This window comes from Penicillium waksmanii (assembly GCF_028829765.1).
Source record: "Penicillium waksmanii strain IBT 27052 chromosome Unknown utg000004l:1.0-5674109.0:1.0-5678898.0, whole genome shotgun sequence".
Lineage (NCBI taxonomy): Eukaryota > Fungi > Ascomycota > Eurotiomycetes > Eurotiales > Aspergillaceae > Penicillium > Penicillium waksmanii.
Genome location: NW_026643251.1, coordinates 2,130,142 through 2,148,643, shown reverse-complemented (window position 1 = coordinate 2,148,643; position 18,502 = coordinate 2,130,142). Strand labels below are relative to the sequence as shown.

General features: G+C 47.5%; 6 protein-coding genes across 6 annotated transcripts; 3 read left to right on the top strand and 3 right to left on the bottom strand.

Annotated features, from left to right (window-relative positions):
* Positions 1 to 362: 362 nt before the first annotated feature.
* On the bottom strand, positions 363 to 6,414 carry N7481_003609 (uncharacterized protein; the record flags this gene model as incomplete). Its single annotated transcript, XM_057262828.1, has 3 exons — positions 363 to 934; positions 992 to 2,683; positions 2,739 to 6,414. The coding sequence occupies 3 exons, from the start codon at positions 6,412 to 6,414 to the stop codon at positions 363 to 365; spliced, it is 5,940 nt and encodes a 1,979-aa protein (XP_057124489.1).
* Positions 6,415 to 6,791: 377 nt separating this feature from the next.
* Positions 6,792 to 7,424, top strand: N7481_003608 (ankyrin repeat domain-containing protein; the record flags this gene model as incomplete). Its single annotated transcript, XM_057262827.1, has 1 exon — positions 6,792 to 7,424. One exon carries the CDS (start codon positions 6,792 to 6,794, stop codon positions 7,422 to 7,424), a length of 633 nt encoding a protein of 210 aa, XP_057124488.1.
* Positions 7,425 to 7,781: 357 nt separating this feature from the next.
* Positions 7,782 to 9,793, bottom strand: N7481_003607 (fungal specific transcription factor domain-containing protein; the record flags this gene model as incomplete). The annotated part of the gene is made up of 3 exons (XM_057262826.1): positions 7,782 to 8,868; positions 8,931 to 9,574; positions 9,626 to 9,793. 3 exons carry the CDS (start codon positions 9,791 to 9,793, stop codon positions 7,782 to 7,784), a joined length of 1,899 nt encoding a protein of 632 aa, XP_057124487.1.
* An 801-nt stretch (positions 9,794 to 10,594) lies between these two features.
* Positions 10,595 to 12,124, top strand: N7481_003606 (uncharacterized protein; the record flags this gene model as incomplete). Its single annotated transcript, XM_057262825.1, has 4 exons — positions 10,595 to 10,707; positions 10,819 to 11,821; positions 11,880 to 11,911; positions 11,965 to 12,124. 4 exons carry the CDS (start codon positions 10,595 to 10,597, stop codon positions 12,122 to 12,124), a joined length of 1,308 nt encoding a protein of 435 aa, XP_057124486.1.
* Positions 12,125 to 12,607: 483 nt separating this feature from the next.
* On the bottom strand, positions 12,608 to 13,797 carry N7481_003605 (uncharacterized protein; the record flags this gene model as incomplete). Its single annotated transcript, XM_057262824.1, has 3 exons — positions 12,608 to 12,826; positions 12,880 to 13,673; positions 13,734 to 13,797. 3 exons carry the CDS (start codon positions 13,795 to 13,797, stop codon positions 12,608 to 12,610), a joined length of 1,077 nt encoding a protein of 358 aa, XP_057124485.1.
* Positions 13,798 to 14,214: 417 nt separating this feature from the next.
* On the top strand, positions 14,215 to 16,166 carry N7481_003604 (cytochrome P450 monooxygenase GliC2; the record flags this gene model as incomplete). The annotated part of the gene is made up of 7 exons (XM_057262823.1): positions 14,215 to 14,403; positions 14,452 to 14,636; positions 14,690 to 15,305; positions 15,358 to 15,577; positions 15,637 to 15,701; positions 15,751 to 15,858; positions 15,918 to 16,166. 7 exons carry the CDS (start codon positions 14,215 to 14,217, stop codon positions 16,164 to 16,166), a joined length of 1,632 nt encoding a protein of 543 aa, XP_057124484.1.
* Positions 16,167 to 18,502: the final 2,336 nt, after the last annotated feature.

Genomic DNA, 18,502 nt, shown 5'->3' with positions numbered 1-18,502 from the left:
ATGGAGGAATTGGAACTTAGACAAGATAGCGCTTACAGTGTAAGAAAGTGGCCAGGCCTTTATATTTAATAGCAGGAAAAAGGCTAGTGCAGAGTACACCGTGGGTGGTTTAATCCATAGATGTCCAGCCACAGATAAACAGGCATAGAATGTGATTTCGGTCACGGGCGCCATAGTTGTGGGTGGTAATCAGTCTAAGGGAAAGAATGAACGAAGGAAGTTGATTGGGAAGTTCGCCGGGGGGAAGACGTGAGATGCGGGCGTTAAGAACAAAATATTTCTTTGTGAGCAGAATAGGAGTAGCTAAAATGTACAAAACCAATATGGAATCGAGCATATAAGGAAATTATCACGAAATACAATTACTGCCCGATGCCCGATAGCAACGCGCGCTCACGCCGAATGCGCGACCCCCACTCCGAATCCCAGTGGTCTAATATGTGCCGAAGATGCGTAGACCCCGTCCTCGCAAGTATAGCCTTGATGTAGAATGGATCAAGGGAAAAGGGCGTGCCAGTCAGATTAGGGACGTACCGACCGACCAGCTGGGCAGGATTAATTGCCCCGCGCAGATCTAGGATAGTGCTCAAAATCCGGCGGAATGGCTCAATCATTGGCTTGAGCTGGGAAGAGTGGAATGGAACATCAATTCCAGCCAAGGGAACGGTCGCACGTCCGCGGCGTAGCTGCAAGGTTGAAGCTTGAACCTCTTCGTATGCGATAGATTGCTGGCGAATCAGAGTCTCCAACGCATCTAGGTCGCTGGTGTATTTGGTTGAAAGTGCATCCAAAACATGCTGAAGACAATCCAAAGCGCGTAGATCTCCAGCACAAATGTATTGACGAGAGGACACGTTGAAATTCACGATTTCCACAAAACCAGTATGTCTGGAGACCAGAGTAACGGCAGTCTGAAGCCCAGAATCATTGAATGCTGTTCGAAAGTAATCCCATTAGTATGTATTCTTGACGTGATAATACGGAAGCTTACCAGGAGAGACTCGAAAAGGATCAACGGCCACCATTCCATAGCTAGAGCGATTCAAATCGTCACGCTCAACGGCAGCCTGCATGGTCAGTCCACGACAGAACACGACGTAGAGCAACTTTTCCAACGCCACGAAATCCGTCACAGCTGCCAAGGCGGCGTATTCTCCCAAGGAATGACCGGCAAACACTGCATTTTGGGGAACTACTTGCCGGGACGCAGCATCTTGAAACGATGCCATTTCCATCACAGTCAAGGCCGGCTGAGCAAACTGCGTTGCGAATAGAAGGCCACCGGGGTAACGAAATCGATATGCCGTTGTCTCTGCGTTCACCTCGGGAAACATCCGACGCAGATGAATGGAGCCGTCCTCCGGAATTTCGTACACCATTTGCATGTAATTTTGACGCAATTGACGACCACGAGGTCCCCCGAACTGAATCACGAGCTCTGTGGGGTTTTCGCAAACGATTTTGCGAAGCTGGAAACCGAATTGATTTTCAAAGTAGGCATCGCAGCGGTCCCACAGATTCCGGGCGATGGATGATCGCTCGTAGAGGTCCATACCCATAGACGCTTGCTGGCTTCCTTGTCCCGAAAAAAATAAGGCCGTGGGGGGCTGATGAATGTGTGCTTCTCCTGAAAGGACTTTTTCACCCGAATCCTGCTTCGAAACGTCGATCTGAACCACTTTCAGACCGTTCTTCATTGCCACGTGTTGTAGGGAAATCCGGAGTGTGTCTCCGGGAAGTACCATGCCCACAAAGGACACATTATAAACAGAGATACGGCGCTCATCATCCTCAGCTGCCCATTTTGTAACTGCATAGCGGACCTGTGCGGAAGTCTTCATCCCGTGTGAAATTGTTCCAGGCAACTGAACGTAATTCGAGAATACCGGCGATGTGTGGATCGGGTTGAAATCCCCAGAGGCTTGGGAGTACTTGCTGTTCGAAGACGAAAGAACCAGTAATTCTTCACATGGCAGTGGTATGGTGTTCTCAAGGGGATGTCGTGGGTGGAATGGTTTTCCTCGACGGTCAAGCATCTCTAGAACAGGGTTCGCCACTGATACCTCACCAGCATAGTCAACTGTACCAACCCGGCGTTGGCGCTGGCCTTGCAATGTTACATAAACAGCCCCTTGAGTAGATTGCAATTTTTCTTGACAGGTTGTTTCGACTTGGAATATAAGATCCGTCTTATCGAGCGAGGGACTTATTGGATAATCCCAGCGAATCCATGGCTTTGAAATCAAAATGGATTGCTCCGCCAATGAGGAGAAAGCCACTATGGTCGATTCCCGCTTGGACTTGGAGAAGATGTAGCGGTCGCTGTTGTTGAATGAGCCCCGTATTAGAAACTCGGAGGTAATTGTAACGATGAGAGTTTCATGACGCTTCAGGTCGCAGGAAATTTCTATCAGCTTTCCAGAATTTCCAAGACTGATCTTTTGAATCTGAGCTGATGCTGTCACACAATCACCAATTCGGAATGGATGCTCTGCCGTTTGAACTTCAAACTTGTTCGAAAGATGAACCAGTGTGAGCAGGTCGCCTTGCACAGGCCGCTGAAGGAGAGCACGGGATATCGCACCCCAAGCGAGGACAATGCCAAAGTCTAGCGGAACATCGCATGCACCCATATAGTTCGTTGCTTCAATGAACGCGTGGACAGCCGATTCTTCCACAACGGCTGACTTCTCGTGCGGTCGCATGAAGTCCACGGGGGGGTTTTGGGCCGCTCAAACTCTTACCAAGCCAGATGTTTTCGTAAAACGTATAAATACGTTCGGTGCGGTCGTCAATTGTTTCCCAAATGGGACAATATGATGCCTCGGGGTGGTATTCATACAACAGAGACAGTGGAAGTGGCCCATCACTCATACTGATATCCGTCCAAAGATGCATCGCGATTTGTTGTCCATTGCGCTCGACGGTGACATGTTCGCGGAATTCACCATTCTCGTTGTGCTGACCAAAGGCAACGACATCTTCTCCTTTATGGATTGATGCATGAGTAGGTGTCAGTATGTTTGACAGCGGGTTTGCAACAAAGCCACGATCTTGGAAGAACACTGGGTGATTTAAAAATGCTGTTTTCCACGACGGCTCTGTAGCTCGCAGCTCTGACTGGCATTTCTCCGCATCCGAGATGACAGAAAATGGCGCAAGAAACTCCTCATATTTCAGTTTCTCTGGATCTCCATATTCGCCACTATCAAGTAAAAGTGACAAGTTTCCAGCATTTATGGCATCCATCACATCCTTGACTGGCTCGTCGATCTTGCTGATTGACCGAACTGCGACCGGACCTTGCAAAATCAAGGTACGTTGCGCATCTTGATCTTGAACTGCTGCAAGGTCTTCGGACTGCCAAAGGGAGTCTTTCTTGAACCAGCTCTCAAAATTCATATCGAGTACAGGCACAAAGGGTACAGGCTTCTGATTTGGCCTTCGGCAAATTTGAAGAAAGTAATGAACATCTTCGGTACTCAAAAGACTGTCGTAAATCGCAGGATGGGTATCGCCGAGGTCTTGAATAGCTTTCACGGGATCTGAGCGCGTAAGAGCCGATATAGCAGGTTCTGGGATGATCGAAGACGCATGCCGCTCTTCTGTGCGCAACATGAAATCAAGAAATATGGTGTGATAGCTTTCATCGATCCACCCTCGAGGAGCCGGGAAAAACATGAGCGATGCCATGCGTTGCAAAACCTCAGCATAGGTCATGTGTATGATATCAGATGCGCTGTTCGCTTGTACATTATAACCAAACCAAACCTTTTGAAAGTCTCTGTTGAGTCTCTCTATTATTTTCCTTCTGCGAGCCTGTAGAACTGGAAGCTGTTTATCCTTGCTTAAGCTGAAAATGGTCGAGTCCATTTCGGCCCAGAATATGGCACCCCTTGTCGCGACGACATGCATCGCCTCGCCCATTTCTGACTTGATAGATATGATTCCACTACAAGAGCCTTTTAGTGTGCTTTCCCATTGGTTCTCTTGCAAGCCCTCAGCATTTGCAATACAACTCTTGGACCCGGTCGCTGTATTAGCTTCCAAGCATGTCATCACTCGACTCCCGAAGAGAATACCGTCGAATGGCATGGCAGCTGCTTTGCCTCTGCTCTGTGACCAGGTTCCAGTCAAGTATGGGTGAACGTCGTCAACACATCCAAATCCACTCCCCGCGACCAGGATAACATTGCTGCAATGTCGGATTTCGTCGTATGTATCAAGGATAGGTTGGTGAAAGTCCTCAAACGAATGATGACCGCCGCCGCGTCCACCCGTCCATTGAAGAACAACAGGAAATGATGGATTGGCGCGTGCTATCTGTAACACACTCTGTATAGCAGCGATGGAGCCCGGCTTGAATGATATGTATCGAAGACCCAGCGTGGTAATGTACTGTGTTGCTACATCTAAGGAAGGAACACCACCACCAACAGTGATACTGTCAATGGGGTAGCCTTCAGCGACCAATTTCCGAATTAAGGGAATTTGCCAGGCAATGGCCCTCGGGTTGATGTATATGATGTTCAAGGCGACGGCTCGACCTTTGGGCATTTGGGGACGCAATTTCTCGAGTGCTTCCGTGAGCCGAGCAGGCGAATGATATGCGCCACCAGCAAGTTCAATGTGATAGCCGGCCTGCATAGCTTTTGCTACCAGAGGAATATGCGCAGTGGTAGGAGTCATACCAGCAATCATGAAAGGTGGAAGGCCAAGAAGTCGACTGAATCGGGTTGCTATATGCATACCGGCGGCCGTTTGTATGACCTCTGGCCCAAACGAAGAGCTCCAATCCTTTCCTCGGAAAATGTTCTGGCGATCAAACAACTCAAATCTAGACCCGAGTGAACTGGACTGCTTTTTGGCGAGTACATTGGCCGATATTGTTCGTGTGCCCGTTCCTTGCAAGCTGCGCTGAGCTAAAGCCCCGATACCACTCCCCAATCCAGGCCCGAAGTCAACCACATGGGTAGCACCATCGAATGAATGATCCTTCCAGTTAACCGGAAGGACAGTGACCAGTCGCACAAGGTCGGGAACAATGTTCGTCTCAGAACCATCTTTCCAGGGAAAGTGACCGGCAGTTTGGTTGACAGGAATCCGTAGCTGGCTCCGAAGTATTCGCACATCTTTCAAGTCCCCCAAAGCCGCGTCCACCGCTGATGAGAGGATGTTAGAGTGGAATGGAAGGCTAACAGGAAGGAAGGTGAGCGAGGGGACTGCTCTCCTCTCCGAAAATGGGACCCTATGTTGGCTTTCTTTCGGAATATCCTTTTGAATAATATTACTCAATGCTATCAGTGCTCGTCGTGGCCCGCTGACCACAAAACCAGTGTCGCTGTTGACAAGGGAGATAGCAATATGCTTGCTGACGGGCAATCCCTCATTCAGACGATCGATTTGTTGTGTAAGAATGTGTCGCTGTGTATTTGACACAGATACCATTGGAGATGGTTCTCCTTGCCCGCGCTGTGTAATATCGGAAATTTGGTTTGGGGACGGTGGTGCATCGGCAAAGGCCTGCTGACTTCGAACTCCGATCCAGAAAAGAATGGTAATGGCGTGGGTGGCATATTGATACCAGTCTTCCCATGATGTAGCAGAGGATGCGGCGGCGGCTACAACGATACCCTGTGAGTGCCCGTGTATCTGCTTGAATACTAAAGGAATCTCTTGTGGTGAAATCCCAAGTGCCGCTAGCAGTGCGTGGAGACTCATGCATTGAAGAAGCCCGATGAGAGGTAGGCTAACAGGCGCGCGTAAAAGATATTCTGATGAAGGTATATCTTTGGCATTTTTCAACCAATTAAGAACACTGAAACCCTGGGAAAATTGCTTTCTAGCGGCTGGGTGGCAGGCCAGACTAGATAAGTGACTGTCGAGGGCAACGACAAACGGTTTGAACAGTGGTTCATATGCATGATAAAGCTGCTGTATCTCTTGCCAGTATTCCCGAGTGTTACCCTGTCCACCGAAAATGGCATATATATTTGCATTGCCTGTGCTTGCGGCACAGAAAAGAGAAGACATTTCCAATTGAAGAGGTATTTGGGGGTTCAAGTAGGCGGTATAGTGCAGGCGAAGCAATTCAGACCTGAGTTGATAAGTGTCGGTGACATTACCCGCGTGAGTATGGATATCATGTTTCTCCAAGATAGATTGCTCATAAAAGTCGCATAGATCTTCGAGAAACGGACCAGTTCCTGGATATGAAGAATCGGAGGTGGTTGCCTTCTGGAGCGACACGAAGATGATGAATCTCAACACCAGCTCGGCTGGAGATCCCTCTTTTTCGTGAGATTCCAAGAAGTTATCAAAGGCATGGGACAATTCCTCGGCAATATCGTAGCTTTGGGGGGAGACGGGTATCACGACTGGGTTGCTTCCAAGCCTTATCGTGGAGGGATTCATCGTGTGGTCCCGAAGTGGAAAGGATTTGCTGGACTCTATGGGGATGATGTTCATCGCTGAAAAACAGACAAAACAGGATATAAACAGCTCCGAGGATGCCCAATCCACCAGGACAAGATATGCATGGTGAATGCCAAAATCACGTATTTTGTCGAGAAGACTGCCCGGTCACAAAGTGGAGCTTGAAGCCAAACTCGGCGTCTTTCGGTCCGTAAGCATATGCATTTTACTCACCGGCACATCGCAAGACCAAGGGCTGAATGGGTCTCAGGTGCTGATTAATGAACACAGAGGGGTATGAAAATATTGATTCCATTTTGGCCGATTTGAAGGATGTCTGCAACCGTTGAGACCTTTGAGAACTGTCACAGTCTATCATGGGCCGAAAGGAGAACCCCGTGCACCATAAGCTTTCTCGACCAGGTGAGCCAGACTGGCGATCTTTAAACGATCGCATTGGCCGTCGGCGAGTCCAGAATCGCCTCGCCCAGCGCGCATATCGTAGGTTTTCTCTCGGTTCTCTCTCATGCCTCGCTGATCTCGCCCAAGACGGGCGCAGACCCAGTGCCGAAGCAAGGAGGCTGACATTCTCACGATTAGGGCAGAGCACCAAAAGTCAATCTTCACAGTTGGCTCGACTAGAGAGTGAGTTATCTGAAATGCAGAAAGAGATTCGATATTCGGAGCCAATAAGCGACTGCGTGGAGGGGATGCAGCTATCCGAAGACAACTGTTCTTCTGCCAACAAAACCGTTGAAAACCCACCGCCTGCACCCACGTCTCTTATACACTTGGCGGTGGAGCAGGGCCATGTCGGTGTGTTGAGAGCTCTCTTGGATAACGATAGCGAAAGAAAAAGAATAAATGCCGTTGATGCCAGCAATCAGACTCCACTCCACAAGGCATTGGAAATTGGCCAGTTGGAGGTAGCACGGGTCCTCATTGAATATGGAGCACAGTTGGGGAACATTGTCGACAGCAACTCTCTATCACCCCTTCGCGTTGCTTAGTACCTAGAGCAAAGAGAGGGAGGCAAAATGAGATTTGGATTTGGAGAGCGAGGGATGGAAGAAGGAAAGTGGAAGATCGATCAAACGGAGTAGTGGGTCACCCGATCTTCCATCCCCCAACTGCGACAAACTTTCTTGCCTGCTAAGTGTAAACTTGGAAGTCTTTGTGCGGAGTTAATTCAAACGGAGATGGTTCTATTTCGCAGGAATTTTGTGGTCTAATAGATAGTAAACTACAAATTCATGTTCGCCATAGATGTTGACTACATAATGGAAAACAAAACACATACTAGACTTGAAGCCGAGACTTAACCTCAATCACTATGATTGTGGCAAAGAAAAAGCTAGGACAAATATTTAGATGGTGTTTTCGAATCCGCCCCATAACCCTCCAAGAGGCTCTGCACTCAGAGTCCCATCGATCTCATCTAGAAGAGATGTCCACAGGTCCAAGTCCATCTCAGGAGCTGCATCGACAAACTCAGACCATAGTTTATCAAGGGGCGATGGCGAAAAATCGTCACTGTGGCTTGGTAGCGGGCTAGTCTCTTCTTTATATCGCATCACTGGGCTATCGACTGCTGTTGGCACTGAGCCTCCTGGTGCATGCTCTCTTGGAATCAAGGAGGATGGGTTGATGGTGGCGGACGGAACATTCTTGAGTTTGCGCTCTTTCAAAGTGGCACGCAGCTTTTGCACTACCCTGTGAGTTCCATCTACTTCAGAAGCGGACTGCTCCAGTATGCGACAAGCCGCCATGACCTCCTGCTGTCTAGTTGTAGCATCTGGACTAGTAGGGTAGAGAGAAAAGTCACTGGCCAGAAGAATGGCCGCGTGAAAGACATGTTGCATAAGCGACCATAAACGACAAGGGTTTATGCTCACTAAAGGGCCTGCATCGTCCATGAGGCGCCGTAATTCGAGTACCATGCGAGCAGAGCGTATTCCTGCCTCTCGTGAATATGCATATCGTTTGTTGACGGAACTTTCCAGATGGAAGCGCCGGTGCAGCCAGCATAGGCGGGTGTGGGCCGAGAAGTGGAGGATCAGTCGCTGCCAAGAGATATATGAGTTCTCATGAGGTCTGAATTGAGTATCCTGAACTCCTCCTGGATGGAGCTGGAAGAAAGACGGGAGATCTCGGAGGTATTCTTGAAACTTTGCATCCAAAGCTAAGACAATTTCGTAATCCAGCTCGCTGGAATCGAGCCCATTGAAAGGGAGCTCATTTACTGCTTCTTCGCATATTTCGGCCAACCTAATTCGAGCAATAGAAGCCGACATTGCTGTGGGGACTGAGCATGACAAGTCATACGGTACACGGTCGGGGTCAAACTTCGCGGTAATGGTACCATCGTCCACATTGCTGGGATATTGCACAGCCATGTGCTTCTTCTGAAAAATATAAGTTCCTTCTTGAGGTCCACCAGAGAATGCAAGCAGCCTAAACCACATATTAACTTTCCAAGATTGGTCTCAAAAGCTAACAGAGAGATAAATGCATACCAATCAGAAGAGACCATGTGCCACCAGATGCGTCTTTGTACTTCAACTTCAATTCCATCGCAACCATTTAGACGCCGGTGCTCGCGACTCTTAGGGGTATCCAAACAATGAATGCGCATTGCGCGTGCCATGAGAAGTCCCCGAGCACGCAGAAGATGAACTTTATCAAGGAGGCCTTCTGCGTTGGTGTGGAGATAGGTGAGGGTACTTATTCCCGCTAGGGCGGCTGTAGAGGGCGGCAAGTCATAATCAAGAAGCCCCAAAGCCAGGTGACTATAGGCAACATGCAAATCCTTGGCTTCAGACGGCGTTATGTAGAGCTTTTTCAGCAAATCTGGGGTCCATATAAATGCGGCACTGGAGATAATGCTCAGTAGAAGCAGAAGAGTTCCTGCTTCAAGAGTTTTTCCCAACCTTAGACGATGATAACTTTCCTCCAATATAGTGCGTGTAGATGGCACATGGAGCACACCAAAATTCGGATGTGTAGTGTCGAAAAAGTGATCAAACAAGTCACGAGTCTGATCAAGATTTGGAAGACAGCTGATTGCAAAGACAAGAGTAGCTGAGCTCTGGTCGTGAGGATGCTGGTTGGAGCTCAGATAACTTAGTGCATTTCCAAATCCAGTCCCTGTGAGGCGAGTCTAACGGGAACCAATTAGCTCAATGCGCCTCGAAAACATGGCTATACATACTGCAGGAGTTTTGGAAGTCAAGGTGTTGGGCGAGGCAGCTGGACGATGTGCTCCTGGAATGGATTTGCCGGTATGCCGGAGTACAGCTTCCTCCAGAATCTCGATGCGCGTGAACAACTCCGGGAGGTCGGTAGATTCATCGCGGAAAATTATTGGCTTTATTTCCATACTTGGTGTATTATTCAGATTCAGCAAGGCGGTCGCGTTTTGCTGAGTAGAAGAATGTGGCGTATTTCTCGAGCGCCTTGTGTCAGCCTGTCCACCATAGACACAAGACTTTCTCCGCTGTCGACAATTCGCACAAGGTTTTCCACGATCACAACGCAACTTCTTCGATCGGCATAGCTCACAAGAGACCGGTCGACGAATTCTTTGATGTACAAAGGTGGTTTCGAGAGGCTTTCTCTCCATGCTGGTGAATATGAGTAGTCCAACGCTTCAAGAATTTCCTCCGCAAAGCAGAGACTTGCCAACTTAAATGAAAATCAACTATGTGACTCGATATTTTAGAATGATCTGCATCTGGTTCTGTTACTCCACATACATACAAGTTGGGATTAGTTAGCCATTAGTCTTGACCAACATAGCGGATGCAGGGGGAGTAAACTTGCTTCACGGCCGTCGGAGTGAGCGGGCCCGCTCGGCCGTCTTCGTGCGAGACCCGCATTGGACGCTAATTAGCAAAACTCTTGATTGATACGATTGGCTGTTTCAAAGAGGTGGACAAAAATGGGGGCTCTGCACTATTGAATTCTCCATTCACAGGCACGGAGTACAAGTACAGGGAAGTAGGAGTCAGACTACTCCGTAGCCTAGTGCTAAGTCCGCGGACTTCGGAGACTTACCCATTCGGGACATGTCTTTCGCACGAGGAAGATTTCTTATAAACAACCATGAAATAATTTGTGGTCTACTCATGTTTCAGAGATTCCCTAAGAAGTTTTTTAATAAATACTTCTATCGTCGCGAATGGCTCCAGTAAGCAAGACCGAATTGGAACCGCCGAATGGGGGGTGGAAAGCCTGGCGGACTGTATTCGGCTCGTTCTTATTGCAGACTTCGTCATATGGCTATGTGACAGCGTGAGCACCCTGGATCCTGTTGATCAAAGAAACAAAGCAACCCCCAGGGCTTGGAACCTTGCAAAATATACCATTGTCAGGGCCACAAAGTCTAACTCTGTTTTATCATAGGTGCGGTGTCTTCACTCTATACTACAAGCAGGTTATGCTACCAGAATACTCAGCTTCTCAGCTAGGTTGGATCGCCACCATCGCCGTGTTTCTCATTTTCGGTGTCGGTATACCCATCGGCGCCCTTGTAGACCGCTACGGCACTCGTCCTGTGGTGGCCCCGTTCGTTGCCCTGGGAATCGTGTCTCTCGGTCTACTCAGTCTCTGCAAAACATACTGGCAGATTGTTCTCTGTCAAGGAGTCGCTTTTGGTCTAGCCTGCTCTGGTACAACTCTTCCTGCGGTAATTTGTGTTACTCAATGGTTTTCGACAAAACGCGGACTTGCTGTCGGCCTAGCAAGTTCCGGAAGCAGCTTTGGAGGTCTTATTTTCCCTATCATGGTTTCTCGCTTGATAAATAGCCACGGATTCAAAACAGCAATTCACTGGTCTACACTAGTGGTCGGCGTTTGTATGATAGTTGGCCTAATATGCTGTGAGGGACCATATCCTCCAAAGCGCCTGGCCGCCATGAAAGAAAAGGAATCAAGCGCCACTCCGTCCTTAGAGTCACCAAAAACAGATGAAAAGCCCGACGAGAGTGAATTGGGTGTGTCGTGCTCCATTGAAGCTTCAACCACCCCCAATTCTGCCGGTAAAGTTCCTGGAATGCGCCACAATCTCGTTCCATGGATAGCTTTCTGTGTCGGTGTCTTCTGCTGCACGTTCTCCCTCTTGGTTCCTTTCGACTATCTACCGACCATCGCCGTGGAGCAGGGTATGAAGCAGGATCTAGCTCAATATACGCTCGCCATGATCAATGCTGGGTCCATGATTGGGCGTATTATACCAGGATTTGTATCTGATCATCTTGGTCAATTCAATGTCATGGCACTGGTCACTACCCTTTCCGCCATTGCTCTCCTTGTGGTCTGGCTTCCCGTCTATTACTTCCCCACAAACGGTGGTATCATTTTCTCTCTCCTTATTTTACGGATTTGTCTCTGGTGGATATACCAGCCTGTTATCACCCTGTGTTGTCGCGCTGGTGGATGGCCAGGTGGCTAATCTCGGTCTTAAGTTCGGTATCGCCTGCCTTTGTCTTGCATTCGGGTAAGCTATTAATTACCATGGTTCTTAAAATGGCATCGCTAATCAATTTCTAGGGCGTTGGTGGGGATTCCTGTCAGTGGCGCAGTAGCCGACGATACTGGCAACTGGGGCGGGCTAATCGGCCTATCCGGCGCTATGATGGCTCTCGGTGCTGTGAGCTTTATTGTTTCCCGGGTTCAAATGGGTGGATGGAACCCAATGAGCAAGGTATAAAGAGCTTGAGTGGTGTGCAGCGAATCTCAACTCCAAATTAGAAAAGATCTCCATAGGAGTCTACATAAACCATTTATAATTGTCTTCGGCTGCCTTTATCTATAGATCATTTGAATCAATCATTGCACAAATGAATTAAGAATTGAATGTTAAATTCATTGAGATGTTTTGCGTCACAAACTTGAATGTTCACAGCTTTACTAGGAAAGAATTGGTCGATTTCATCAGGAAGGAACAGCAGAATCCATTTTGAAGGAAATCAAATTTAACTATCCACTGTTTCAAATCTGAGCTGCAAATACTAAGCGTGGGAAGTAATCAAAGCGAAGACAGCACAAGTTCATACATGGGCAGCTGGCCCATAAAACTATATCATCCGCAGACTAGCATAGCTATGACTCAATGGAAAATGAGCACATGAAACCGGTGCCTACTAATTGTCTACAACCGTGAGCCTGGACGTCTATCCAAGATCGAAATTTGTCAAAGGGAGTAGACACTCCATCGCCAATTGAACTCATCTAGCTCTGTCCCTCTTTGTATTCCAGACAGCTTCTGTACTATCTCTTTGCCCTGCACTGCATTTCCGAACTCGAATCGTTCGCCTGTGGAATCGCGTAAAATCGAGCGGATTGGAACAGCAGTAGCCGCTGTACCGACCGCGAAGATTTCGGAAAATCGGCTAAGGGTGTTAAAAGGGATCTGAATTATATGATGTTAGATGCAAGCAGCGATTTTATTTTCGGGGTACTTACCGCGCAGTGTTTTATCGTCCACCCCTCTTGCTTTGCGACACTGGTGAGAGACTCGCTAGTGATACTGCGGATAGCGTTCTGGGTATCTGGCACGTAAATTGTTTTGGATGTCCCTTCCACGCCAACGAAGCCACTTGTGCTGAACTCTTCGATTTGGGATCGCGTTTCGCTATCTAGATGAAGCGTGAGACCAAACCCACGTTGTCGAGCGCGCTCCTGGTGCGGCCAAGCCGGCGCGTAGTTGCCCCCCCCCAACTTGCCACTTCCTGTACCACGCGGTGCTGAACGGTCGAAGTCTTCCATGATCAGTGCATCAAGCGCATCTGTGCCATGGTATGCCCCTCCGGGAATGACATATACGGCCAATACGGTCTTGTTAGATGGTGCCAGAGCAATCTGTGCACCAGAACCGAAAAGTACCGGTCGCAGATATAGAAAACCAGCGCTATCAGCTGGAGGCACAAATTCCGCATTGCTCGCGACGGCTAGTCGCACGCACTCCAGAAATAGTTCGTCAGAGACTTCTGGCAGACAAACCATGTTTGCTGAGTGGCGCATCCGAGCTGCATGGGCTTCGGGGCGGAAAATGTGTAGGGTATTCTCTGCCGTGCGAAATGCTTTAAGCCCTTCGTATACTTGCTGCCCATAGTTGAGACCAGGAGCTAGCCCATGGACCTGAATATAAGGACTGGCAATCAGCTTCGGGGTGCTCCATTTCCCAGTCGATGCATCGTAGCTACACTCGACATGCCCGTTCACTTTCGGTGGGTCTGCAAGGCTGAGGGAAGACCAATCTGTTTGCGCCATTAGATAAATACGGCAATGCGCGAGTCCCGCCCAATCTAAGCACGTACCTATATTAGCCGGTGGTGGAAATTCTTTTCCAATATCGCGATCATTTTTGCTAGGAATTGTCATTTTGTGCGCTGTCGAGCTATGTCTGGGATTCGGAGAGATGGTTGTCGATTTTTCTTCTGGGCCAGAACAACTAAAGTAAGTTTCAAAACATCGGTGGTCGAATGGCCCATTACGATTGGGTCGGAATTTGTCCGTAATAAGCAGTAAGAGATAGGACTGATACTGTCCGATCCCTGTAATATTGTAGGCAATAAAAGATCAAGAATCCGTGTTGTTTAGCTCGTCCCGGGTGGACCTTTGTCTGACCCCTTGAATAGTGGCCGAGATTACCATTCGCTGCTATCGCAATTTACTAGCCGACAAAATTTGAATGATATAGACTACCTATTGCTTCAGAACATACATATCCGTTCAGATGCACTGCTGGTAGTTCTTAGTCCACGTTTCTATGGTTCTGAGTCACTTCGAAAACTCGACATGGAGTCAAAGTTCCACGATCTATGGGCTGCGGGCCTCATTCCTGCGCAGTTGAAAACTGGCTCAATCACAAACTATATTGCGCCACTTGGTAATGCAAATTCGCTATTGGTTACTTCTGCGATTGGGCTTTCAATCGTCGCAATTTTCATTATTCGAACCCCAGGGGCATTAAGCACCATCTTCAATGTAAACTTTATCTGCGGGTGTTGTGATTCGTAGCTAATTGAAAACCAGACATTTCTTCATTACACAAACATTATCCGAAGTATCGACAACAAAGGCCTTCTGGATGGACCGACATTCTCCTATCCATTCGGCAACTCGAAAGAACGTTTATTCCAATCACGCAAGTACTCATTCGACTGGGCACAGCGGTATGGCAAGATCTATCGTATCTGGACAGGCTTGCATTCCGAAGTGTTAGTGACCCCGCCCCTTGATAAATAAATTGTGTCTAAAACGACCTTTAAAGCGTGATCACAACGCCGGAAGATGTTGCCAAGTTTTACCAGGATGCCAATTCCCATAACAAGACTTTCCACCGTCGCAGCGGCTGGGTGACCAATTCGGTGTTAGGTGAAGCTGTTGGTTTCGTCTCGGGTGATCGATGGAGAGTCTTCCGAAAAATCCTTGATCCGCTTGTGTCAAATAGTGTTGCTGTCAAACACATCCCGCGTATCAACCGAGCCGGGTTGGAGTTTGTGGCTAGCATTCCGAACGTCCGAATAGACAAAGGTGGTGCGAACGACCCACTTATTATCTCCGCCGCAACAACATTTATGCCATTCCCCCTTCTCGAGACAAGCCGTGTCTTTTTTGGAGAGATGGACGACACAGAGAAAGCTGAACTACTCGAAATCGGAGGAATCTACTCTAAAGCATTGCTTTTACTTTTTGAGAACGGACCATTCCGGCGCTGGCTTGGATATTGGATGCATACCCCAAGTGAATACAAAGCAACAAAGAACTTCCTTAACCGTTGGGACTTATTCAATGACAAGATCGCTCAGATAAGACAGGATAAAAATGATCTGCCCATCACTCAACTCTGGAAGCACGTGCATCAAGGCACAATTACCCAGAAGGAGGTAGGATTACGGCTCCTTATTCTCGATACAAGCTAACTTTATCACAACACAGCTGATTCAAACCATCACCGAGATGACCTACACCAATCTAGATGTGACCTCTCATGTTATCACCACAACCTGTCTCTTCCTTGCGGACAATAGTGCGACTCAGGATGCCCTTCTGGTCGAGATTGAGTTGCATCGGAATGACGTCGAGAAGTACCTTGGTCGAAAGGATACACTCTTACATTATGCATTCTTGGAGGCAATGCGTCTGCAACCTGTGCTGCGTAAGCCTATGTGTCTAAACTCCAACTGCATTTTCGAAGATTAAGCTGACATCTAATAGCCTTTACCTTGCCTGAGGCGTCAATTACTGACAAGGAGCTTGGCGGGTACCATATTCCCAAGCATGTAGGTGACTATACTCTAAGTTTTAAGACATTTAACTAACTTGAATCAGACCAGTGTGACTACTGACTCCTATGGGCTTAACATCCGCAACCCTTTCTGGGGACCCAACGCTACAGAATATCAGCCAATGAGATTCGAAACTATAAGCCCAATAGAGGTATGTCTTTCGTCTCTCCTGCGCCAGAGGATTAGTAACTAATACGTTGGGATTTTCAGCTTATTCGAAATATGAATGCCTTTGGCTACGGTTCACGCAAGTGCCTTGGTCAATATTTTGCAGATAAACAACTCCGGTCACTGGTGATGCATCTTTTCGACAAATATGATGTGTCTTGGCACAACCGCAGCCAGACAGATGTTGCATTCGATACTGACAAGAGCTCACACGTTGACGTTTTCAACGTGGAATTGTGTTTGACTCAGAGGGCGCGCACGAATTTCAAGGCCTCCCATGCTGGTCTATAATGCCCTTCTATCTGAAAATCAATTGTACAAGCAATGAGTTATTCATTTGCAAATAAAACAAGTCACCTAAAGGCACAATTCTATACCTTGATTATTCGGAGCTTCCAAGGTTATGATTTGTTCCATGCTTGGCTTACCAGCCAGCGGCCATTCTGGGTGGAAGAGAGCCAAAAATTGGTAGAACAGAAAAAGAAAAGAAAAACACACATACATACATACATACATACATACATACATACATACATACATACATACATACATACAAACATACATACATACAAACATACAACAGATGTTGTATGTTGATAGCCACCTAGCACCTATGAGTTTGTTCTAGGCGGCTTGCCGCCCTAGTGCTCGCCCCTTTAGCTCTTTAAGAGCCAAAAGTTCAGACCTTTCTATATGCATTTCCATGTTATGTTAGGATACTTCATTCCAGGGCACTAGATAAAAGAGATCCCTAGCTAGCTCTGGACCAGCATATAAACAGGAACTCTCTGAATCCGCTCAAACTTCACATAAATAATACCAGCACTCAATGAAGTCAGGGCCTTCCAGTACAGCACAAAGACCTCAAACCTCCAGGTAATCACAGCATGTACTTCACACGCAGGTAAATAGTTCACGCTATGGTGTTTTCCCGTCACCTTCAAGATGGTTTGCGGTAACACACGTCCCACTCCCATCCATTCTCACACGATCCTAAAGGACGGGGTAGATAGGTGGCTTGAAGACCAATAGAAGTAGCGATGAGGACCGTTTAAAGAAGTCGGGCAAATAAAACGGCTAAATAATAAATGCGGATCTGGTACCAGCCATCCCAGTGAGGAATTAGGGTTACAACGAACCAGATCAGACCTATTATTGACTGCAAATCGAGGTTAGCCTGTGCTTGAGATAGAAGAAAACAGAATCTGAATGGAAATAAACATAATATAAAATAGACGAACGGTGGCAAGGGGCAGTGTTGTGCCCGCCCTAAAATTGGGAATGGTGTCAAAAAGCGATGGGTTTTCTTGCGGGCCTTGGTACACGGGCAATGCTATTGCAATGTATAGAGGGTATAGGACGTAAAACGAGATAAATGTAACATGGTCCCAATTTCGGAGAGTGTGTAAACTACTAGAGAGTGATTTGTCGTGTGATTGAATGGCTTCTTTGCTCATTCCTTCCGAGTTGTTGGTATTTGGAGCGAACATGGTGATTCGGACGGCCGTGATTCTGGTGTAGTCGGTATAGCTGCCAGTGGATAGTTACCTAAACTTCTAGAAAGCGGTTGTGGCTGCGTTGGATAAATTAAATATATACAGAGCACCTGGGCTGGTTTGACAGAAAGGGGCAGTGCAAGTTGATTGCAGACTGCACTTTGACCATGATTCTCGTTTACTGATTTGGCTAAGATTGTCAGATACGAGCTTGATGGTGCCGAGCCATGCCATATATATTTTCTTGGCAGCACTAAGGCTATTGAGAGAAAAGATCGGATTTTACAACCAAGAAACGGACAGCTAATATACACAAGATCGCTTACCTAGCCCTGGGATAAAGGAACACAATCGCAAAAAAATATCGAATATTGAAGGTAGAGAACAGAAGGTGTGAACGATGAGGCTTGAAGATCATGTCATATGATTCCAATCCAAGGCTCCTTGGCCATTGCGGCTCCGCCAATCAGATGCGCGGTCAATTTGCAGTTTATCAAGACCCGGTATGCCATTACTACTCCGTAGTCAATTACACCATGCAATCATTCAGAATTGTTTAGTAAGACGCTATGTCAGCTTGATTATTCTAAATGGAGACAGACTTTCACCTCTTCCCACCTGGGCATACGATACTCTAAATGACTAAAGTGACCCTATTGTGGTCGCGAAACAAATAGAATCCTAGGCCCACAGTAATTGTCTAACGGGAAGAGTAAAGAATACCGACATTTCAGTTTAGTTTTATTGAAGTATGATGCTTGGCCGCAGTAGAGCCCTTCAATTTGGTAAATTTATTTTCTCTAATCAGCTCCTATCATTATCAGTCCAGGCTACCAATAAAAATCTGGGACTGGGCCAAGCGGGACGGAGGAAAGAAAATCTTAGCCAAGAGACCATGTCGGCGCTTCAGGGGTGTTCAGTCCACTCGGTGAAGAAAAAAGGGGCTGAAGAGAAAAGTGACAAGAGCAGTCCCAAAAGGAATAAGAAAAAAGTTCAAAAACATACAACAGCAGGGATTCGCATGTGGTCACCCACCATACTACTAACCTGCCGGCGTGTGGCTTAAGTACGGCTGAGCGGACGGGAAGCCCTGTTCTCCACACCCTATGGTCGTATGTGCTAGACATAGCT